Source organism: Myotis lucifugus, unplaced genomic scaffold, assembly GCF_000147115.1.
Source record: "Myotis lucifugus unplaced genomic scaffold, Myoluc2.0 scaffold_88, whole genome shotgun sequence".
In the NCBI taxonomy this organism is placed as follows: domain Eukaryota; kingdom Metazoa; phylum Chordata; class Mammalia; order Chiroptera; family Vespertilionidae; genus Myotis; species Myotis lucifugus.
In genome coordinates, this window is record NW_005871136.1 from 3,020,785 (window position 1) to 3,045,784 (window position 25,000).

Sequence of the window (25,000 nt, forward strand, 5' to 3'; positions counted from 1 at the left end):
CCTGAAGGGGGTGTGGCCAGCCTGAAAACGGCCCTCAGCCCTCACCCAGCCGGCCAGGCACCCCAGTGGGGACCCCCACCCTGAAGGGGCTGTGGCCAGCCTGCAAACACCCATCAGCCTCTCACCCAGGCTGACCAGGCACCCCAACAGGGACCCCCCACCCTGATCCGGGACACCCTTCCAGCCGGCCCCCACCCATGCACCAGGCCTCTATCCTATATAATAGAAGGGTAATATGCAAATTGACCCTAACAGCATAACGACTGGGAATGACTGGTCACTATGACACACACTGACCACCAGGGGGCAGACGCTCAATGCAGGAGCTGTCCCCTGGTGGTCAGTGCGCTCCCACAGGGGGAGCTCTGCTCAGCCACAAGCCAGGCTGACGGCTGCCAGTACAGTGGTGGTGGTGGGAGCCTCTCCCACCTCCTCAGCAGCGCTAAGGATGTCTGACTGCACCTTAGGCCTGCTCCCTGCTGGCAAGTGGACATTCCCTGAGGGCTCCTGGTCTGCCAGAGGGATGTCTGACTGCCAGCTTAGGCCCAAACCCCTGGGGAGCGGGCCTAAGCCAGCAGGTGGTCATCCCCCAAGGGGTCCCAGACTGCGAGAGAGCACAGGCCGGGCTGAGGGACCCCGCCGAGTGCACACATTTTTGTGCACCGGGCCTCCAGTAATAATAATAAAATAAGGAATTAATTTAAAATATCCTCTTAAAGCCCTAGCCGGTTTGGCTCAGTGGATAGAGCATCTGCCTGCGGACTGAAGAGTCCCAGGTTCGGTTCCAGTTAAGGGCACATGCCTGGGTTGTGGGCTCGATCCCTAGTATGGGGCGGGCAGGTGGCAGCCGATCAGTGATTTTCTCTTATTGATGTTTCTATCTCTCCCTTCCTCTCTGAAATCAATTTTTAAAAAATCCTCTTAAAAAATGTAAAGTTCCTTAAGGAATTTATAGTCTTAAAGGAAATATATATACACATTAAAAATCCTCACAGAAGAAAAATCATGGGTGAACTAATATAATACTTTCTGGGGTCTTTCTTGACTTTCCTAAGACAGAAGGTTGGTGGGCTATCATTGGGCTTAAATTTTTTTTTTTAAATAAGCTTTTTGTTGCTTGTGTGGAATAGTGTCTACTTGCTCTCTCTTAATAGCAATGAGCAAAATTTCTCTCCACTGAGTGCAGAACTTCTTTGTATAAATGTACCATATAGAATACTGTTTTCAGATGGACCAGTTGATCTTTCCCAAAGATTAAAACATAAAGAATATTTCAAATTAACCTGTGAATTATTCAGTGGTTAACATTATTTAATGGTTCAAATATGATGGCCCCTGTGTCTATAAAATAAATACTTGAGATATTAATTCTGAGATATTCAGCTTTAAGAAAATGCTCTTGATGAGAAGAGAGATCTAGTTTCCACTTGTTGCAGAGGTTTATCCTACTTATCTAAAGTTAGAATCAGTAATAATCTTTATGGTTTTGAATAGCTATACTCAAATCTCTGTTATGCAAAATAACCGATTTACCTGTGTTTTCCTAAACTTAAACAATGAAGCCATTCTCACTCTCATTTTATTTTCTTCCCACATGGGAATACCTTCTAACTTTTCATTCCTCTTTATCCACCATCTTTAGAAATTGAATTTTAGGTGCTACAGTTATCCTAAAATATTAATCTCAGTAATCACAAAAATAATATTTGTTTTGTCCTGGCCAGTGTGGCTCAGTTGGTTGGAGTATCTTCCTGTATGCCAAAAGGTGGTGCATTCGATCCCAGTCAGGGCACATACCTAGGTTGCGGGTTCCATCCCCAGTCCATGTGCTTACGGGAGGTGGAGGCAACCTATTGATGTTTCTCTCACCTCTCTCTCCTCTCCCTTCCTCTCTCTAAAATAAAATAAATTTTGCTTTATTTATAGGTATTGCTGTTTTCCAGTGAGGAATAGTAGTAAAAGTATTTTATTTACTTTTTGGCTGATACAAAGAAAAGATTATAAGTTTCTCTGTAAAAATGGAGATGTTTCCTTCCATGTTTGTTTAACTTCTTGGCAGAGCTGATTGGGCTAATGTGCAAACTGGGAATACATTTCTGTGATGTCAGCTGAGTTTTGTATGCATTTCTGTGCCACTCAGGTGTTAAGGCACTAATAATAGATTGTCAGTGTAAAAGAAAAGAAGAAATATCAAATAAATACTAAAAGCCATTGTAATCTGCATAGAAATGGAAGTATGTTCCAGGTGAAGTTCTGCTGAGTAGAGAGTAGTCAGTATTTCCTTCTACTAGGAAATTCTACCTGGGAGAAGAAGAATGGAGATGGGAGACATGGAAGGTTTCAAAAGAATGTAGAGAGGGTGACATTTGCATAGAATTTTAATGACTGGCTAGTCAGGTGGACAAGATGAAGCAAACATTTCACACAAGTCATAGAATTGTGGATTAGTTGGTGTGTTTGGGGGGTTACAGGTTGTTGGATATTCCTGAAGCAGAGTGAAAGGCATGACACTGGAGAGGTATGTCAGTGTAGTTAGTGGAAATTTCTTTTAAAGGGAATAGAAAGGGCCATCATAAAAATAGAGCAGGTAAATGTTGATCTTTAGAATCCTATTATATTGCTGTAGCAATTGTTTTTGCCTTGAGATAACAGTAGCTCCACAATGTGTATGAATTTCACATGCCTGAATTAACGCAACAGTAGTTTTTTTGTAACATGAGAAAGGAAAGAATACTTGTGAAGTATTTTGTTGATTCTGTACTTGATTATTTGGGATATAAGACAGAGGGTTAGGATCCTAGAGAAACTTGCAGTTTGCAAAAATGTTTATTACAGCATTTGTTTCCAACAGTGAAAAATTAGAAACAAACTAAATGCCATCAGCAAGAGAATGGATAAATTGCAGTGTATTAAAAAAATGGTATATTACTCAAATGAATGAGCTGGGTGTATTAGCATGGATATATGTAAACCAACATTGAACCTAATAAAAATATTTCAGGGCAAAACATAAGTAAGCTAGGATTTAAAGTTTTAAATTATGTAAAATGAACTATATATAATTTATAGGATATACATATATGGCAAACATCTGTGAAAAGGAACGCAATGATAAATACCAAATACAGAGTAGAATGTTTCTGGGAGAGAGAGAGGAGCATGGGATTGGGATAGGGCAGTGATGGCAAACCTATGACACGCGTGTCAGAGGTAACACGCAAACTCATTTTTTTGGTTGATTTTTCTTTGTTAAATGGCATTTAAATATATAAAATAAATATAAAAAATGTAAGTCTTTGTTTTAATATGGTTGCAAATATCAAAAAATTTCTATATGTGACACGGCACCAGAGTTAAGTTAGGGTTTTTCAAAATGCTGTCATGCCGAGCTCAAAAGGTTCGCCATCACTGGAATAGGGTACCAGGTGGCTTCAGCTGTATACATAAGAATATATATAGTGTGTCCATAGGTTTTTAGTATACACACACATCTTGTCCATAGGTTTTTAGTATACACACACACACACACACACACACTCTCTCTCTAGAGGCCCGGTGCACAAAATTCGTGCACTGGGGGGGAGCCCTCAGCCTGGCCTGCGTCGCTTCTTACTGCCCATCTGCTTGCTGCTCCTTACCCCTTGGCTCACTGCTCCTTAGCACTGCCACTGCCGTGGAGGCGGGAGAGGTTCCTGTCACTGCCGCTGTGCTCGCCAGCTGTGAGTCTGGCTTCTGGCTGAGTGGTTGTCCCCCTGTGGGACTGCACTGACCACCAGGGGGCAGCTCCTGCATTGAGTGTCGGCCTCCTGGTGGTCAGTGTGCATCATAGCAACTGGTCGTTCCGCCCTTTGGTCAATTTGCATACTAGTATTAGACTTTTATTATATAGAATATATGCTAGAGGCCCGATGCACAAAATTCGTGCTAGAGTAGGCCTTCCCAGCTGCGGCGGCTGCCTCCATCCCACCCTTACAGCCATGGCTGCCTTGATCCTGGGGCTGCAGCCCTGGCTTCGTCCGGAAGGACGTCCGGTCTAATTAGTATATTACATTTTTATTATTATAGATTCTTTAGTATAATGCCTGGAACTAAATAAGACAAAATATTAAAAATTTGTGAAAGTTGGGTAGTAGGTACTCAGATGTTTTATTATTCTTGACATTTTTCTGGAAACATAAGAAAAAGAAGGGTTAGAAAAGTTGATGGACAGACATGAACAGCTATAACAATAAAGAAAGCTAAGCTTGGCCCTGGCCAGTGTGGTTCCTTGGTTGGAATGTCATCCCATACACCAAATGGTGGCAGGTTCAATTCCCAGTCAGGACACATACCCAGGTTGTGGGTTCAATTTCTGGTCCGGGCGAGTGCAGGAGGCAACCGGTGTTTCCCCCTCCCTTCCTTTCTCCCTTCCTCTGTATAAAAATCAAATAAAAAAAATAAAATGACAATAGCTTTAAATAAATATTAAAAAAAGAAAACTAAGTTTGCCAGGTTAAGAATGAGCATGGCAGATGCTGAAGGTTGTGTGAGGTGAGAGGAGATAATACTTGATTGAGTAGAGCAGTGGTCGGCAAACCGCGGCTTGCGAGCCACATGCGGCTCTTTGGCCCCTTGAGTGTGGCTCTTCCACAAAATACCACGTGCGGGTGCGCACATACCGTGCGATTGAAACTTCATGGCCCATGCACAGAAGTGGGTTTTCGGCCTGGGCGAGTCTATTTTGAAGAAGTGGCGTTAGAAGAAGTGGGAGGTGTCGGTTGGTTGGGCAACGGGAGACTCGGCGCAGGCGGGCTGTGGGATACACAGAGCGGGGGAGGTACATTGTTTTGAGGTACATTTGCTGAGGTCGACCCCTTCCAACTCTCCCATCCACACTCATCTATCTGAAACAAGTATACAAGACGAGTGTGGATGGGAGAGTTGGAAGGGGTCGACCTCAGTGAACGTACCTCAATCAGATTGAGGATGTTTTTAGCAAAGGCCAGCTTAGGAGTAGCCTAATTAAGTTAATAACAGTGTACCTACCTATATAGTTTAAGTTTAAAAAATTTGGCTCTCAAAAGAAATTTCAGTCGTCGTACTGTTGATATTTGGCTCTGTTGACTAATGAGTTTGCTGACCACTGGAGTAGAGTATTGGTGACTATAGAGTGGAAAGTGGGTGAGAACTGAACATGTCTAACTCATTTTAGCTGATGTTTTTTCTCATGATTTTTTTTCTTATTTTTAGAGAAATATGAAACGCAATGGGAGCAGAAATTGTTTGAATAGGAGAAGTAGGTTTGGTTCTCGAGAAAGAGACTGGCTGAGAGAAGATGTGAAGAGAGGCTGTGTTTACCTTTATGGAGCAGACACGACCACTGCCACTACAACCGCCACCTCCTCTGCCTCCTCCTCCTCCGCCTCCTCCTCATCCTCCGACTTACATCTTGTCCTTTGCACAGTAGAGACTCCAGCATCAGAAATATGTGCTGGAGAGGGAAGGGAAAGTCTTTATTTACAGTTGCATGGAGACCTGGTCAGGTAAGGTTTGAGTCTTACCACTGATTCTATTGCAGTGTAAGCAGTCCACGTTTCTGCTTGGAAGTGCGCTTTAGGGCTTTAATTGTGCTGGAACTGATGTTGATTATGCTGTCACTAGGCTTGAAAGAGGTTTTTCCTTGGAATGCTGATGTTATCATTCTTAAATTTAAAAACTGTCAGTGAAGGAAAATTTGAAGTTACCTCATTTGGATTAAACAATAAGTCAGACATCTAAATTTAAAATAAATATTTTAAGAGTTTTTTTAGCCCTGGCCCAGTATCTCAGTTGGTTAGAGTGTCATCCCAACAAGCCAAGGTTGCGGATTTGATCCCTGATCAGGGCACATACAACAAGAAACAACCAATGGATGCATAAGTAAGTGAAACAAAATCGGTTTCTCTCTCAAATCAATAAATAAAAATGAAAAAAAATACATGTAAATAGAATGAAATTGAAATACATAAAAGGAAATAGAGTGAATAGTATATATGCTCATGCATGAGTATGTTGCTGTTTACATATACATTTTAAAACTAATGGTGCTTTACATAACATGTTGATTTAATATTATTTAGAGATCTTTCCATATTAGTATTTATAGTTTTCATTTATTTAATGGCTGCATGGTCTACCATAATTTTATGAGTCTACCATTTTATGAGTTTACCATACTTATAGCCAATCTCCTATTAATGGGCATTCAGATTGTTACTATTTTTTTTACTTCTATAATCAGAGCTGCAGTGAATATCCTTGTACCTATAATATTTCTCCTATGTGGGAGTCAGCTGTAGGATAAATTCCTGGAAGTTGAATTGCTGATCAAAGGATATGTGCACTTATAATTTTGATATGGATAGTCAAATTCCTCCTTATAGAAGTTATACGTTGATGAATAACGTAAAAATATATCTATCTCCCTCTTATTTTTATATAAATGTAGACACATAGTCATGTATGAACACATCCTTGCTGTGAATAGAAATGATTGTCAGCAGTTTTTAAATTAGAGAATCATAAAGTCAACATTCCAAGGAAAAATCTTTTTTCAACCCTAATGACTTAAATTCTTGCAAATTTTTTGGGAATTTTGTTATTCTGTTGCTTTAATTTTTATTTTAATGAGTGAAGTTGAACATATTTTCATAGGTTTTTAGGCCATTTATGTTGTTTTTTTTAAAAAATACATTTTTATTGATTTCAGAGAGGAAGGGAGAGGGAGAGAGCGATAGAAACATCAATAATGAGAGAGAATCATTGGTTGGCTGCCTGCTGCCCGACCTACACTGGGGATCTAGCCTACAACCTGGGCATGTGCCCTGACCAGCAATTGAACCATAACCTCCTGGTTCATAGATTGATGCTCAACCACTGAGCTACACCGGCCTGGCCATTTATGTTTTCTTTAAAAATCTTTATATGAAGAAGAAAAGTATTCTCATAATAGTCTTTTTTTCTCTCATAATAGTCTTATACTGTGCATATGCAATCTTTGATTTTATTTATTTATTTATTTATTTATTTATTTATTTAACAAATTACTATTCTTTGAATTAGATGTCAAATGGCTCTTTGTATCTTGTTACCGGAAAGAGGAACTGGCCCTTGGTGGGTCTGCCTAGGGTCAGTGGGTAGTGTGTGGCTTCTTGACTTCATGCAGGAAAAATTTCACAATACAATTCCAGGTAACTGTGAGGGAATATTTACTAGAGCTGGGGATAGTAAAGGGCTTAGCACAGCAGAAGCAACAGGAGCGCCTAGGCTGTGCTGCCTTAGGTCTCTGGGAAGTCAGAGAAAAGGGGGCCTTGGGGACAGGTTCAGGGGACTAGCCTGCAAGGAGTTGCCACTGCCCATCGCTCCCCTGATTGCAAGGCTTGCTGGGTCCTTTGGAGTTTAGGAGGTACATGCCTGTGGGGGAAGGAGAAGGGAAAGGGGATGTCAGGTGCTGCTCCCCAGAGGGAGAGAGCGCACTGGGTCCTCTGTCTTTACCTCTTCTGCAGGTGGGAGTCTTAGGGGAGGTGTCAGGAGGGGAGGGTTTCAGCAGAGCATGCATCAGTTTTCTAGGAGTGCTCCTTCAGGGTGGGATCTCCACTGATTGGTCAGTGTCAGGGCAGGGGATCATTATCATTGCAGCTGGTCCTAGTGTCATCCATCTGGTTTTGCTGCTTTTCTGGGTCTGGAGCTGACATACAACTGAGTCCTAGAGGTTATTTCTAGGGAGGTGACCATTTGTATCTGCTGTAAATTGCTCTGCCAGTTTGTTCAGCTATCCGTCTCAGTTTCCCTGTTCCACTTGTCCTAGCTTACTGGCCTATCAGCCTGACCCATGATTTTCTCCTCCCCCTTCTCTGTAATAAATAAATACCTTAAAATAATTAAAAACTGTGGATTCAGCTTGAAAGTGAGAAAGGAAGCTTCCACTTATACCTTAAATGTGGTAATGATAGTAACACCTTTAACTGAGCTAAAAATTGATGTCATTTTTAAAAATCTAAACTGAGGTTTAGTATGTGTTCCTTTTAGGATTTGGACTAATTCCTGAAAAAGATTAGCATTTGAATGTTTTCCTTGTTCACCAGTTAACTACATTTCCTAAATCCATTTGTAAAATGAAAGGATCAGACAGGGTGATCCTTAGGCTCTTCTAAATCTTAATACTGATTCTGATCTAATTTTATCAGGTGGAAAGCCTTGACCTACATATTGCTGGTAGTGGTTGATGGAGTTGATATATTTAAACATAAGACTTACTCATTTGTATACTAGTGTGTATGCATACAAAGATATTAACAATGTAGAGGAAACCCCACTTGAATTGGCTTACTAGTTAATTAAGAATTCAAATGTGATGGTCTGATGGATGCTTCTCTGTCTCTGGATCTGTTTTTGTTCATCAGTTTATGTTGTTCATTATAAACCTCAGAGGGAAGGCAGGAGAGGGTGAGGGTAAGGGGGAGAGATCAACCAAAGGACTTGTATGCATGCATATAAGCCTAACCAATGGATACAGACACCAGGAGGGTGAGGGCATGAGCCGGGGTGGGGATGGGGGGACAATGCGGGATAAGGACACATATGTAATACCTTAATCAATAAAGAAAAGAAAAAAGTAGGAAAAAGAAGAATCCAAATGTGATGTAATTTACTTTTGTGAATCTAAACTACTTACAGTGGAGAGTTTGCCTCTTTTTAGCCTTGTGGCTTGATAATTTTATAATTATTGAAGATATAATTGATTGGAAAATAATGAAAACACTATTGAACTGTGGTTTGAAAAAAAATGAATGTATTTTCATTGCTGAAGTAGGAGCTCAAGATGTTTCATTCAGCCAAAGAATGATGATGATGATGATGATGATGATGATGATGATAGATTTTAGCTGACATTAAGTGCTTTCTTTTGCTATCAGTGTGTTTACTTTACACATTTTTTCATTAAATCCTCACAACTCCAAGGGAGGTAATATATCATTCCTTTCAAATGAGGAAAATTGAGGCTTTGTGAGAGGTCTGGCAACCTGTTCAAGGTCAGGGAGGTACTGCAGGCAGTTGGAATGGCCTAAATCATTCAAGATTGATGGTGGACTTTGTTCTGAGTAGAGGCCCTCCCGGGGAGAAACTGGCATGGTGTCCCTTACTCAGTTGCACTATTTAATCATACTTATTTAAAGATCATTTTTAACTGCCTTATTCAACGGTTAATTGCTTGAGTTCAGTCATACATTATCTAATTAGAGGAAAAGGTACTTTCTTCATAATGGACCACTTTTTGCTGCTTACTGAAGTATAATAGGTATTCATTGTAGAAATTTTAGAAAAAATGAAAAAGTGTAAAGAGAAATAATTTTTAATGGTTAATGATTGTAGATAATGTCATTTAATCCTCACAACAATCTCGTGAGGTAAATATAATTCACATTTTGCCCTAACCGGAAATGAGGTTTAGAATGAGGTTTAGAAAGGTCACCTAAGATCACTGGGCTATATATAAGTGGTAGAGCTGGAATTTGAACTCTGGCATTCTGACACCAGATCCCATATATTGCCTACCCATGGTAACATTTTTTTCCCCAGATTTTTTTGAAAGTGAGGGTGTGTATAACTTAAAAATTACATACTGTATTTGAGCCTGGCTGGTGTAGTTCAGTGGTTGGCATCAACCTATAAACCCAGGAGGTCACGGTTAGATTCCAGGTTGTGGGGAGTGTGCAGGAGGCAGCCAATCAATGATTCTCTCTCATCATTGATGTTTCTTTCTTCCCCTTCCTCTTTGAAATCAATTAAATTTTTTTAAAAAAAATTACATATTTAGGGCCATACCATATATTCAATTTTATTTACTGCTTCAATTAATTTTGTGTCATTAAAAATTCCTTAGATACCAGTTTTTTGTTGTTTTTAAAATTTTAAAATTTATTTATTGATTTTAGAGAGGAGGGAGGGAGAGACAGAGAGAAACATTGATTTTTTTGTTCTACTTATTTATGCTTTCATTGGTTGATTCTTGTATGTGCCTTGACTGGGGATAGAACCCACAACCTTGGCATTTTGGAACAGTGCTCTAACCAAATGCAGTTTCTGGCCAAGCAGTTTTAATTGCTACAGAATATTCCATTTTATGGAGATACTGTTTTAAAATTGAGAAATAATATGCAATAATGGTTGAGCTTGGATTTTGGAATGAGAGTGCGTGGGTTTAGATCCTGGCTCTGACATTTACTATACAAGTTACATAATGCTCTGCCTTAGTTTACTAATCTGTAAAAGGAAGAATTATATTATTTACATTATAGAGTTGTCTTAAGGATAAATTATACATGTTATGAAGATTAAATAAATTAATAGTTATCAAGTAGTGTTTCTTAAACTCCAGTGTCACCTGGGGAGCTTGCTAAAATACAGATTCTGATTCAGTAGGTCTGGGGTGGGGCCAGAAATTTTGTATTAGGCTCTTTAGTGATGTGCTACACTTAGAGGAGCAAGGAAGTAAAGTACTTAGAATGATATCTGGCATCAAATAAGTGCTCAATAAATGTTACCTATTTGGGTTGTTTCAAATTATTCGGCTCTTAGAACTAGTGTTGTGATAACTAAACCTTTGCCCATAAATGTTTACATTGTTGATTTTCCTGGGCTTGGTCCTAGAAATGAGATTACTGGGACTAAAGTTGCATCATGTGTTTTCCAAATCAACCATGACTTCCTTCTTTTGGTACTCTTTTTCAGTCATGGACTTGTCACCTGAGTAAAATTGAAGGATTACTAATTTGTAGAATTTTAGCACTTGGAGAGCCCGCGAGACATCATTTTCTAGGGAAAGGAAGTCTATCCTAACCTAATAGCCCTTCCACTCTCCACCCTTTCTGACATTTTGAAATATGTATGGGGGTAGGGTTTTTTGGTTGTCACAACTACTGGGGAGAGTTACCAGCATTTGGGGGACAAGGGCCAAAGAGCCTTCATGTCCTCAATGTGTGGGACTGTCTTACACAACAAAGACTTGCCTTGCCCAGAAGGCCAGTGATTTTCCCAAGGGGTAATCACTGAGACCATGTCCCTTCGTTTTATGATGTGAAACAGAGTCCCGGAGAGGCAGGCTGTAAGCACATTCCTGCAGCTTCCTGGTGCTGGTGCTGTGTTGGAACACAGTGTCTTGTCTCGCAGTCCATTGCTTTTTACATGGTAATAGTTGGTCAGTCTTTTTTATTGAACTGCCTCAGTGATAAATGACTCACTAGTGGAGCTTAGTGTAATCATTGCCTTCTGTCTAGGAAGTTGTAACAAGAGCATATGTGATAAAATGGAATGCCCTTTGGCTCATGATGATATATTTGCTTTAATTCTTAGTCATCAAAATGACGAAGATTTCTGTATTTGATAGACTACCTTTTAAGATAAGCTAAGAAACAATAATATGTGTATCAGAAAACAATGCCCTAGGAATTTGGGATCCTGAGTTCTATTTCCTTTTATGTCAGTGACTTGCTGGGTGACCTCTTACAAGTCACGAAAATTTTGTATACTATCCTGTACAATAAAAGCCTAATATGTAAATTGTCCCCTCGGGCGGTTGGTCGTCGGGAGTTCGACTGGGAGACCAGGATTTTGATCGCTCGCTATGACATGTGCTGACCACCAGGGGGCGGCACAGAACATGGCAGATGTCAGTGATGTGGCGCCTGGGCGGGAGGCTGCGACCTCTCACCGGCTACCCAGGGGCAGGGGTGATGGGGATGGAGGTGTGGTGAGAATGCAGGATGTTCCCCGAGCTTGCTCTCACTCCCCCTGCTACCCTCCCCCGGGACATCAGGGCTCGTGTGCTGGGGAAGCCCCGTGCTCAGGTAGTGGGCGCCTACGAGGAGCCCACCCTGCACCGCGTGGTCTCTTACTGGGGAGCTGATTGGGCTCCCCATCGGTTTGCTCGGGAGCCAGTTTGCGAGCCCGGCCGGCCAGGAGAGAACACGCTGCCTGCCTGGCTTTCATGCGGCGCTGCTGGGCAGCCCAGAGGTCCATGCTGTGCCCCGGCCCTTGGCGTCCGACCATGCTTACCACATCCCCACGTGTGGACTCGGGTGCCTTGACTCAGGCAGAGGGGGGTGCACAGGGGCCCAGGTGCTGCTTAGGGCCCAGAGGTCAGCTGGGACCTGCCCTTCCACACCAGAAGCTTGTGCTTCAATTGCCGGCAAGACCTAGGGACCGCACCCATGCACGAATTTCATGTATCGGGCTCCTGGTATCCTATATAATAAAAGCCTAATATGCTAAGTGTCCGGTCGTCTGGTCAGTCGTTCAGCCAATCAAAGCATAATATGCTAATGATATACTAAGGCTGCTCAACCCCTCACTATGACGTGCACTGACCACCAGGGGGCAGATAGTCAACCAGTCGCTATGACGTGCACTGACCACCAGGAGCCCTCCTGCAGTCCCTCCCCGGCTGGCCAACCTCCCATCCCTCCCTGGCCCCGATCGTGCACTGGTGGGGTCCCTCAGCCTGCCCTGTGCCCTCTCACAATCCAGGACCCCTCAAGGGATGTCTGAGAACCGGTTTTGGCTTGACAGCAGAACAACCAGTTGCTATGACGCACACTGACCACCAGGGGGCAGACGCTCAATGCAGGAGCTGTCCCCTGGTGGTCAGTGCACTCCCACAGGGGGAGCGCCACTCAGCCAGAAGCCGGGCTCACAGCTGGCGAGTGAAGCGGAGGTGGAGGGAGCCTCTCCCGCCTCCATGGCAGTAGGACATTCTCCAAGGGCTCCCAGACTACAAGAGGGCGCAGGCCAGGCTGAGGGACCGCCCCACCCCACCCCCACCCTCCAGTGCATGAATTTCGTGCACTGGGCCTCTAGTCTTACCTAATAATAGACAAACATGTAAATTAACCATCCCTCCGCGCTATGCTCACCAGCCAATCAGGAGAGTATGCAAATTAACCCAACAAAGATGGTGGTTAATTTGCATACGTAGGGGCGAAGTGGCGGAGTGAAGACTGAAGGCTCCGTCCGGAGCGAAGACCTGGGTCCCGGGTGCCGGAAGAAAACCGGTGCCGGAAGCCAGGGGAAGGGAAGGCCTATTGCACGAATCTCTTCGTGCAACGGGCCTCTGGTATATATATATTGGTCATGATGTCAGTCATGGCATTGCTTGTTTGATTTTGGTGCTTTTCTGGGTCTGGAGCTAAAACACAACTGAGGCTTTACATGTATTTGATGTGGGTCAGAACCTAGTAAGTCCTGGGGGCTTAATGCTTAAGGGCTATTCTCCAGCCCCCTCTAAGGGGGCTAACCAGCATGACTAGCAACATGCCAGGGGAGAAAAGGTCAGGGGAGGGTCCTAACTGCATGACCAGGGAGATGCTAGGGAAGGAAAGGTCACCCTGGGGGGCCAGTTCTTGGTTTCCCAGTTTTTTATTTTTAATTTTTATTTTTATTGATTTCAGAGAGGAAGGGAGAGAGAGAGAGAGAAACATCAATGATGAGAGAATCATTGATCGGCTGCCTCCTGCACGCCCACACTGGGGATCGAGCCTGCAACCCAGGCATGTGCCCTGACCCTTCAGTCTGCAGGCTGACACTCTGTCCACTGAGCCAAACCGGCTAGGGCTTGTTTTCCCAGTTGCTAGGCACCCAGGGCTTTCTGTACTTGGCCCATCTTCCTTACTCTGCTCACGTCTGTCTAGCTGCCTACCACAAACAGTCCCAAGGCTTTGTTTCTGGGATTGTTTGTTGCAGGTCAGAGCCTCATTGTCCTGAGGGCTTAACGGAGTGGTGGTGTAAGGGCTTGTATGGGAATCATAAGAGACTATTCTCCGGCCACTTGTTCCTCCTCTCAGGGAGTCTACCAAATGATGAGCAACGTGCTGGGGAGGAAAGGTTAAGGGAGAGTCCCAAATGCATGACCAGTGATATGAAAGGTCAGAGGTTTAAACTGCATGACTAGCAATTTGCTAGGGAGGAAAGGTCACCTGGGGGAGAGGTCCCATCAGCAATACTTGTTTTCCCAGTTACTAGGCATTTGGGGCTTTCCTTCCTGGTGACCTTCAGTATCTGACCTATCCTTCTTAATCTGCTTATGTCTAACTGCCTACTATATCAAGAATATATACTGCCCTAGCTGGTTTGGCTCAGCAGAGAGAGCATCGGACTGCGGACCAAGGGTCCTGGATTCGATTCAGATCAAGGGCATGTACCTCGGTTGCAGGCTCCTCCCGGCCCGGGCCCTGGTCGGGGTGCGTGCAGGAGGCAACCAATGGATGTGTTTCTCTCACATTGATATTTCTCTCTATCTTTTCCTCTCCCTTCCACTCTCTAAAAATCAATGGGAAAATATTCTCTGGTGAGGATTAAAAAAAAAAAAAGAGTATGTTCTGAATGAATTATCACTGAAGAAGGAAAAGGATTATTTTTGTTTTGTGCTTCAATTTCTATACTGTTTTAAAACTTTCAAGGAGTGTCTTATAGTTCTAACCAGCATTGGTCAGTGGTTAGAGCATCAGCCGGGGTATCGGATTCCCAGTCAAGAGCACATACCTCAGTTGCAGGTTCGATCCCTGGCCCTGGTCAGGGTATGTGTTGGAAGCAACAAATGGATGTGTCTCCCTGACATTGATGTTTCTCTCCCCACCCCCCCACCCTCTCTCTCTTTCTTATCCCGTTGCCCCCTTCCACTCTCTAAAATGTCCATGGAAAACATATCCTGGGGTGAGGATTAACAACAACAACAAAAGAATGTGTTATACATTAATTTGTTTTTATTTAAATTCCTTTTGTTTTTATATTTTAATACTTATGAAATCAGCTTATGTTTTAGAGTTGTTGGTGGGTCATAATTTAATTGGCAGCGTTTTTATTTTATTAATGGTTATTGCAGTACCATCTAGTTTACTACAATACAATTCTGACACTAACCACCAGAGTTTTCAAAGAATTCACAAGTTAAAGGGATAGTCCCCAAAAAGATTGCCCTTACTCCACATGCTGGCCACATTTCTGACCTACTGGATACAAGTTAGGAGGTTGCCTTGGTCCCTTCAGGTTCAGTAATTCACTAGAATGACTCAGAACGCAAGACAGCATACACTTACAATTACAGTTTTAGTAGAAAGGATACAAATCAGGACCCATCCAGCCAAATGAAGAGACACATAAGGGTCCTGAAGGTAGAACTTACTTCCCAACTCCCATGTCACCATCCCCAGGACATTAATGCGTTCACTCACCAGGAAGCTCCATGGAACTTTGATGCAGTTTTTATTGGGTAGACTTGAATGATCATGTGCTTGGAACTCAACTTCCAGCCCTCACTCCTCCCCCAAGACAGGCTGGCTCCTAGTTCCAACCAAATCCTCTTTCTGGTGACCAGCCCCTGTCCTGAGTCATCATATCTCTTAGTGTAAACTCAGGGGTGATGCAAGGGGCTCATGAATAAAACACTCCCATTACTCAGGAAATTCCAAGGATTTAGAATCTCCCTCCCAGGTACCAGGGACAAGCACTACTAAGATTCTTTATTGTACAACAATGATGCATAAAAAATAGCATACATCGGGGTTTCGTACGTAGCAGAGCAGCTCCCTCGCTGCGATCTATTGAAAGTCAGCCCTCGACACACAAAAAAAAAAAAAATAAAAAAAAATAAAAAATAGCATACATATAATCCTCACCCGAGGATATACTTACTGATTTTAGGGAGAGAGAAAAAAAGATAAAAGCATCAATGTAAGAGAGAACATCAATTGGTTGCCTTTCCTATATGCCCCAACCGGGGATTGAACCTGTGACCTAAGTATGTGCCCTGACTGGAAATCAAACCCAAAACCTTTTGGTATATGGGACGATCCTCTAACCCACTGAACTATACAAGCCAGGACAAAAACAGCGTATTTTTCAAATGATAGTGTATTAGACTTAATGGAACACAGTAATTTAAAACAAGTTTTTAGGTTCCTTGGTATAAGTTAACATATGAAGTGCTTTGCATTCTCTTCTGTGTAAATTATTTTAACTATGTAAAATAATGTGGTTTGCCTAAAAGAAGGTAGGTTTTGTAATGAAACCAGCATAGGTGGAAACCTTGATACCATTATGTAGTAATTATGTGACTCTCTGAGCTCCATTTTTCTTTTTTGCAAAATAGGCATAGCCTTGTAAAATGTAAAACACTTCTAGCCTATTGTCAGTCATGGAGTAGACATTGAAGTATCCTTATTGTTGCTGTTTGTCTTATTAATCTATATTGCTGATCTTAACATTTGCAGATTTTACCTTTATAGGTGGCCAGGGATTGAGTTTTAGTCTGAATTTGATGTCGAGAGCACTGCACTGTTTTGTTAGGGTCATTGATATAATGTATTATTCCCTTTCTTGGATTTCAATAATATGAACTTTTGCCTTTCACTATTATTTTTTTTAAATATATTTTTATTGATCTTTACAGAGAGGAAGGGAGAGGGATAGAGAGTTAGAAACATCGATGAGAGAGAAACATTGATCAGCTGCCTCCTGCACACTCCCCACTGGGGATGTGCCTGCAACCAAGGTACATGCCCTTGACCAGAACCGAACCTGGGACCCTTGAGTCCGCAGGCCGACACTCTCTCCGCTGAGCCACACCGGTTAGGGCACCTCTCACTATTATTAATAACAATTTTTTGTTCTTGTTAACCCTAACCTGAGGTTATTTTTCCCATTGATTTCTTAGAGAGAGGGGAAGGGTAGGAGAGAGAGAGAAACACTTATGCTAGAGCAGTGATGGCGAACCTATGACATGCGTGTCATAGGTGACACGTGAACTCATTTTTTTGGTTGATTTTTCTTTGTTAAATGGCATTTAAATATATAAAATAGCTGAAACCGGTTTGGCTCAGTAGATAGAGCGTCGGACTGCAGACTGAAGGGTCCCGGGTTCGATTCTGGACAAGGGCATGTACCTGGGTTGTGGGCACATCCCCAGTGGGAGATGTGCGGGAGGCGGCTGATTGATGTTTCTCTCTCATCGATGTTTCTAACTCTCTATCTCTCTCCCTTCCTCTCTGTAAAAAATCAATAAAATATTTAAAAAAAAATATAAAATAAATATCAAAAATATAAGTCTTTGTTTTACTATGGTTGCAAATATCAAAAAATTTCTATATGTGACACGGCACCAGAGTTAAGTTAGGGTTTTTCAAAATGCTGACACGCCAGCTCAAAAGGTTCGCCATCACTGTGCTAGAGAGACACATTGATTGGTTGCCTCCCACACTCGGCCTGGTTGGGGTCAGGGATCAAGCCTGCAACCGAGGTATGTGCCCTTAACCAGAATGAAACCCGAGACCCTTCAGACCTCAGGCCAACATTCCAATCACTGAGCCAAACCGGCTAGGGCAGTGGTCAGCAAACTGCGGCTCGTGAGCCACATGCAGCTCTTGGCCCCTTGAGTGTGGCCACGAAGTTTCAATTGCACTGTACGTGCGCGTCCACACGTGGTATTTTGTGGAAGAGCCACACTCAAGGGGCCACAGTTTGCCGACCACTGGGCTAGGGCCTTAACTAAAAATTCTTGTGAAATGTTAGTTGGAATGAAATTTATTCCTCTCTTAATTGTGGATACTATTTAAAATAACTGTTGGCTACTATTAGCTAAGAACTATAAACCAGTGTTGATAGCATTACTGTATTGGTTGAGAAATAACCATATGCATATATATTCAGATTCACAAGGACATGGTAGCTCCTAGAAACCTTAGAAGCAAACTAAAACTATTTCAGTAGTCTTACTGTCTTGCTTTAAAGCAAGTTAGAATATTTCAAATGCTGAGTGTTGTGATCCTTTCATTGCCAACATTACTCTCTCCTACACCTGTTTAACAGTACCATGTATAATTTTCCTTTGATATGTGAGAGTTTTAACAATAGCTGATTACCAGCCTGTTAAACTTTTGGAACTTTGAAACACAAAATTGATCTGTAAGCATATTACAGCATTTCCCTCCCCCTTACTCTCTACTCTTTTAAGCAGATGAGTTTAATAAGTAAATGGAATTAGTCCCTCATTTTACTTGTTTTTGCAGTTCTTGAAATATTTCTTGTTTACTCATTTATGCTAAATTAGTAAGAGCAGATGTGGAGATCCTCTTGATTTTTTTTTCTCCCACCGGAGAAAATACTTTCTTTAGGTGGAAATTATAATATAGAGAGGTTTCAAAATCAACAGAGCCTTTTTTTAAATTTTATTTTTTATTGAATTTATTGGGTGACATTGGTTAATAAAACTATAGGTTTCAGGTGTATAGTTCTATAATACATCAATCTACAGAGCCTTTTTAGGAAAGGAAATTTGGTCATTTGAATATTAGAATTAGGATGTTTACATTTCCCTTGGTTTTTCTAGAGAGAAGTTGAAAAATTGAGCTAGTGAGATTTAACCTGAAAGTATTATTTCTTGGTCCTGAATATGTGATCATTATATGGAATTTTGATATTTAAATACATTAAACTCTGTATCCAAAAATAATAGCAGGGTTATATTAGGAAGATATCTTGGAAATGGAATAGACGCTTGAGTTCTAAAAGACCCTAAAGATGAGCTGGCCCAATGTGGTTCTTAAGGAGTCTTTTAAAATATTGGTGACAGATGGCTTCCTAGCTCTGTGAGCTATTTTGAGAGGCAGTCTGTTTCATTATGGACAGCTCCAATATTCTTCCTCATTTTTAACCCGTTTACCTGTGCAGCAACTTCTCATTCTTCCTAGTCCCATTCTTTGGAGCAATCCAGAGTAAGTCTAATTCCTTTTGACATGGAAGATATAGATAGCTCTTTACGCCCTTGGACTCTTTGTCTTCAAGTTAATCCTTCAGTCAGTTTTCATATTACATGGCTAATTGACTTTTCCAGGAGACAGTTTATTAGAAGTCCGTCTTAAAATGCATCTTTCTTAGAAGAATTCTACCACTGTGTGGCGAAAATGCCTACTACTGTCATAGCCCTTGGTGAATTTTTATTTTATCTGACTAAAGATTAATTGTAACTGATGTGTTTATCCTGAAAAGATTATTTTTTGTTTGGATTAAATTCAACATTTATTGGTCTTCGTAGGCTTTTAGTTCTTTGGTCATTCTCCATGTAGTAGTTCCGAGTTTATAGAAAATAAAAGTCTGAACTGAGCAGTCAGAGGGGCCAGGTGATTGTTTTATTTTATCTTATTTATTTTAGCTTAGTTTAGTTTATTTTTTTGTGCTCATCAGTATGATTTCCACTCCTCAATTATCATTTTCTAAAAAGTATATTTTTATTGATTTCAGAGAGGAAGAGAGGGAGAGAGATAGAAACATCAATGATGAGAGAGAATCATTGTTTGGCTGCCTCCTGCACACTCCCTGCTAGAAATTGAGCCCACAACCTGGGCATGTGCCCTGACAGGGAATGGAACAGTGACCTCCTGGTTCATAGGTCAATGCTCAACCACTGAGCCACTGTGGCTGGGCTCCTTCCTCAGTTATCATTTTGATGCATTTCTTTACCTTCAGCTTTGTAGCATTCATGTCGTTACTTAAATCTTACTGGCAACAGTATTTCCTAGTTCTTTAACCACAAAACAGTTGTCCTTCATATATTTTTGCCATGATTGGGGAGGTGTATTGTGTTGCTTCTAATTAATACAATTCTTAAGTTTTCTAAACAGAATCCTTTTAAGACATAAAGACTAAGGTTCTTCAAAACCGTTTGAGTATACATAGACTTTCCTATACCTGTTCTTTGTTTCTTTCAGGTGGGGAATATTCTGTTTTTATTCTAAGTAAAATTTGGTTCTAGTCCTAAGATTTTTTAAATATTAATTGTTGATATGCTATTGAACACTACTACATACAAGATATTTTTCTAAGTACTGTACTTTACATACTATGTAATATCTTGTTGTAAGTAAATAAATTTAAAAACAACTGCATGAGTTAGGTACTGTTGTTATTTCCATTAGACTGATGAAGAATTTAAGACAATGAGGTTAAACAGCTTGTCCAAGGGCATGTAGTTAAGTGGCAGAACTGACTTTTGGAGCCTATACTCTTAGCCACTGTATTTCTAACTATTTGTTTTCTTATAAAAGAATTGTAAAAGAGTTGTCTTGTTTTTATTACTGTTGTAGTCCTGGCCATAAAAATACATATTGATAATCTTGTTTTTTAAATATTTTTAAGTATTTTAAGTCTATGTGATTTAAAATATGCCGTGTCACTAGGAGCCACAAATGGTTACTCGACATTCTGATTTTATTTTAGCTTTCAGTCAGGATCATGCAGTATAATGATTTCTGGGGACATATTGGGCCATTTTATTCCTAATTTTTTTGGAAGAAGTGACTATGAAGCCAGTGGAAATACAAAGTTCCTGGAAAATAGTAGGCAATCCAAAGTCTGCAGCTCTAATTGTGTGTGTAGCTTATGTGAAATCAGATATGACCACGTATAATCTTTTATATCTCATAAATTTGCCGCCTTTAAGTTTGGACCAGAGGTTCTTAATGGACCTTGTAGGGGTCCCTGAGACTCTTTGAAGAGATCTGTGCGGTCAAAACTATTTCATAATAATAAGAAGACATTGATTTTCTTTTTTTACTTTCAGTCTCTCATGCATGTACAGAAGAGTTTTCTAGAGGGTAAATAGCATGTTACCATGGCAGATTGACTTTAGAAGCAGATCTGAGAATCTAGCTGTTTTCTATTTAATTAGCAATTTACAAAAATGTGAAAGTGCTATTCTTTTCTCCAAAGTTGATTCATTTTGGAAAAGATATTTTTCAAAGGATATTATTTATGTTAACGTCATTGGTTTATTATTGTTGCTTAAAAATGAATAAACAAAAAATCAGGAAACGAATAAACAAAAGTTTGGAAATTCTTAATTTTAGTTTTTAATTCAGTAGATATCAACCCCTATGTAAACAAAAGCTCTTTGGGGTCCTCAAAGATCACAGAGGGATCATGGAACCAAAAACTTTCAGCATCGCTTACTTAGATTATATGATATTAAAGGAAATCTTGATATAGAACTGAACATCTAAAACATAATAAAAGATTTGAAAAATGAGATGAAGCATTTTTATTAGTTACTAAATATTTTTCTTTTGAATTGTGCAAGCAGGAGATTGGAACCCACCGAACGACCTCTTCAGATAGTTTATGATTACTTATCCAGGCTGGGCTATGATGACCCTGTGCGCATACAGGAGGAGGCAGCAAATCCCGACCTCGGCTGCATGCTTCGCTTTTATGGTGGTAAGAACTCAGTGGCTTTGTGACTATGCTAACTGCTTTTCAGTGGATCATTTATGCCTCTGTCTGTCTTCAGCTTTTAAAAAGTATTTCATTAAAATCTGTTTTTAAGCCAATGAACTAATGTAGTTAAACGACATAAACAAGGGGTGGTGGTTAACGGAAGACTTAGAAGAATTAGCCAGAAATATATTTCCTTTTTATTTTTGCTCTTTTAAACAAAAGTGTTTTGCTGACTTAATAATTATTTTTTACCTTTGTCAGAATCTTGATGAAATCATGCTTTAATATAATTTGAATGAGTAAATTATGTTTGGGCAAGAGGTTTTAAAAACACATTATTTGTTAAAAGGCAATATATGTATTTACAAAAGGTAAACATATATCTATAGATAAAGTGTAATTGGCTATGTAGCAAATTGCCTCAAAGCTTAGTGACTTAAAATGATAATAAATATTTATTATCTCAGTAGAGGCCCGGTGATGGGGCGATGGCCGGGCCCCCGACCTGTCGCATCACACCCGCTTTGGCTGGCCTGGCGCCAGTGGGTGTCATAGTGTGGTCCCAGATGGTCGTCTGGTCTAATTAGCATATTACACTTTTATTATTATAGATAGTGTTTTAATTTCTTATAATCACCTCCCAAGCCCATTCTCTGCTTAATAGATAATCACTACTACCAATTTGGTATATACCTGTTCAGAATTTTTTAAATTTCATTCCTATGAATGTGTATTCTTAGAAATATATTTTATTTACATAAATATTATCATTTGGTATTGGTCTTAGTGATTCAGGCAACAATATGTTTTAGAGATTTTTCCTTAGCTGTCTTCTATATTCATTTCTTTAAGTTTCATAGTATTGAATATTGTATGTATTATAACCATTTCCTTAGTGATGGACATTTACATTGTTTCCAGTTTTTTACTATTACGTCATTGTAGTAAAATTGCTTCTTTTGTAGCACAATTGCCTTTTTGTGCACCTGTGTTTCTTCAAGGAACATGAAATTATTGGGTCATAAGATAGTTGCAGTTAAAACATTAATTGTTGGCTGGTCCGAGTGCAGTGGCGCCTACAATTAATTGATAAAAAAAAAACACCACACAAAAAACCCAAAAACAAACAAAAAAACACACATTAATTGTTAGTACAGCAGAACAAACCTATATGCCATCAGTATGTCATATTACACCTTCGCCCACAATATCTCTTTTTAATATTATTAGCATTTAAATTTTTTACTAATCTAATAAAAAATGGTCTCAGTGTTTTTTTTCAATTTTTATTTTCCCTGATTACTGGCATAGTTGAATGTTGTTTCATATTTTCATTGGATCTTTGCATTTCTTCTCCTTTGATACTTCTGTGCAAATTTCTGTTGTCTTTTTTTATGTTGACCTAAAGGACTTCTGTATATATTCTGAATATGCATCCTTTGGATACCATGTCTGAGGCAAACTTTTTGCCCAGCCTATAACTTGTCTTTTAATTTTGTTTACTGTTTTTTATTGTATGGAAATTTTAATCAGTCTTTTCCTTTATGCATTTATATTTCTTCCCTATGCTATAATAGGTCATAAACATATTCTATATTTTTTCCAGTACTTTTAAAGTTTTAAATATGAGGTAGGGATTTAACTTTCCTATTTTCTCTATGAATAGATCATCAGTTGTCCTAACATTTATGGAATAGGTCACCCTTTTCCTACTGATTTGAAATATCACCTTATTATTATTATTATTAAATTTGAGGCCCAGTGCACGGATTCATGCACCGGTGGGGTTCCTCAGCCTGGCCTGCTTTCTCTCGCAATCCGGGACCCCTTGGGGGATGTTGGACTCCCGGTTTCAGCCGATTTTCACAAGCCAGGCCAAGGGACCCCACTAGTGCACGAATCTGTGTACTGGGCCTCTAGTATGCTTATAAGATCTTAAGACTTTCCCATCCTCCCATCCTCCCCGCTTCCCTCTGAGATTTATCAGTCTGTTCCATGTTTCCATGTCTGTGCGTTGAGCATCTGCCCCTTGGTTGTCAGTGCGTGTCACATCTACTGGTCAAATGGTCAATCAGTCACTTAGGCTTTTATATATATAGATGGATTCCCATGCAGGCAGGGTTTATATTTGGACTCTATCCAGTTAACGTTGATCTATTTGTCTTGTGTTAATACCAAAACTGTTTTTAATTAATATGCCCTTATATATTTTGATAGTTGATAGACAAGTTCCCTATCATTATTCTCTGAAAAGTGAGGAAGATCTCTAGAATCAGAGAAGTGTTTATGAAGAAGTAGAATTTAGGTTGGTTCTTTAAAAAATTGACAGAATTTCAGTAAGCAGAAAGGAAAAGGAGGACATGGGATGAGAGACTAGACATCTCAAGGTATGTTCTGTGAATCACAGATAATTTGAGTCCAGATTATTTTGGGCTTTAAGAGCAATATCAGAATGTTGCCTTCATTTGGCAGAAAGTAGCAGGAAGTGATGGGATCCAAGTGAGCCAGAGAAAGATGAATCAGGCTGCAGTGTGATAATAATTCAGATGTGAACTAATAGGGGTCTGAACTGGGTAATGGGAAGAAATCGTTCACATGAGAGACTTTTTGAAGGAATAATCAGTAAGAATTGATGGTTGTTTGAAAAAGGGAGTTGGGGAAGAGAACATTAGAGATGAAGCTGCCTCTTGAGCAGTGGTTCTCAACCTTCTTAATGCCGAGACCCTTTAATACAGTTCCTCGTGTTGTGGTGACCCCCAATTTCATTGTTACAAATTGAACATAATTAAAGCATAGTGATTAATCACAAAAACACTATGTAATTATATATGTGTTTTCCGATGATCTTAGGCGACCCCTGTGAAGGGGTCGGTCGACCCCCAAAGGGGTTGCGACCCACAGGTTGAGAACTGCTGCTCTTGAGGTTTGAGCCTGAGTAACTTCAGGAGAATGATAGGACTTGAGCTGGGAGAAGGAGCTGTTTGCAGGAATGGTGATAACTTGGTTTTAGGCATTTTCCTTTTTTTTTTTTAATATATTTTATTGATTTTTTTACAGAGAGGAAGGGAGAGGGATAGAGAGTTAGAAACATCGATGAGAGAGAAACATTGATCAGCTGCCTCCTGTACACTCCCTACTGGGGATGTGCCCGCAACCAAGGTACATGCCCCTGACCAGACTCGAACCTGGGACCCTTGAGTCCGAAGGCTGACGCTCTATCCACTGAGCCAAACCAGTTAGGGTGGTATGTTTCCTTTTTTTTTAAAAATTAAATCTTTATTGTTCAGATTATTACAGTTGTTCTTCTTTTTTCCCCCCCATAGCTCCCCTCCACCCAGTTCCCACCCCACCCTCTGCCCTTACCCCACACCCCCACTGTCCTCATCCATAGGTGTACGATTTTTGTCCAGTCTCTTCCCGCATGCCCCTGATTCTATTATATTCACCAGTTTATTCTGTTCATCAGATTATTTATTCACTTGATTTTTAGATTCACTTGTTGATAGATGTGTACTTTTTGTTCATAATTTGTATCTTTACCTTTTTCTTCTTCTTCCTCTTCTTAAAGGATACCTTTCAGCATTTCATATAATACTTGTTTGGTGGTGATGAACTCCTTTAGCTTTTTCTTAATCTGTGAAGCTCTTTATCTGACCTTCAATTCTGAATGATAGCTTTGCTGGGTAAAGTAATCTAGGTTGTAGGTTCTTGCTATTCATCACTT

The 25,000-nt window shown here is 40.4% G+C and overlaps 1 protein-coding gene across 1 annotated transcript in view; it reads left to right on the forward strand.

Annotated features, from left to right (window-relative positions):
- The first annotated feature begins 5,235 nt into the window (after nt 1-5,235).
- The window catches only part of PHLPP2 (PH domain and leucine rich repeat protein phosphatase 2), a 70,405-nt gene continuing 50,640 nt past the window's right edge, over nt 5,236-25,000 (forward strand). The window contains exons 1-2 of the mRNA XM_023756040.1: nt 5,236-5,522; nt 21,143-21,276. Of these exons, the coding sequence (XP_023611808.1) occupies nt 5,236-5,522; nt 21,143-21,276 (421 nt within the window). The remainder of the gene's footprint in view (nt 5,523-21,142; nt 21,277-25,000) is intronic.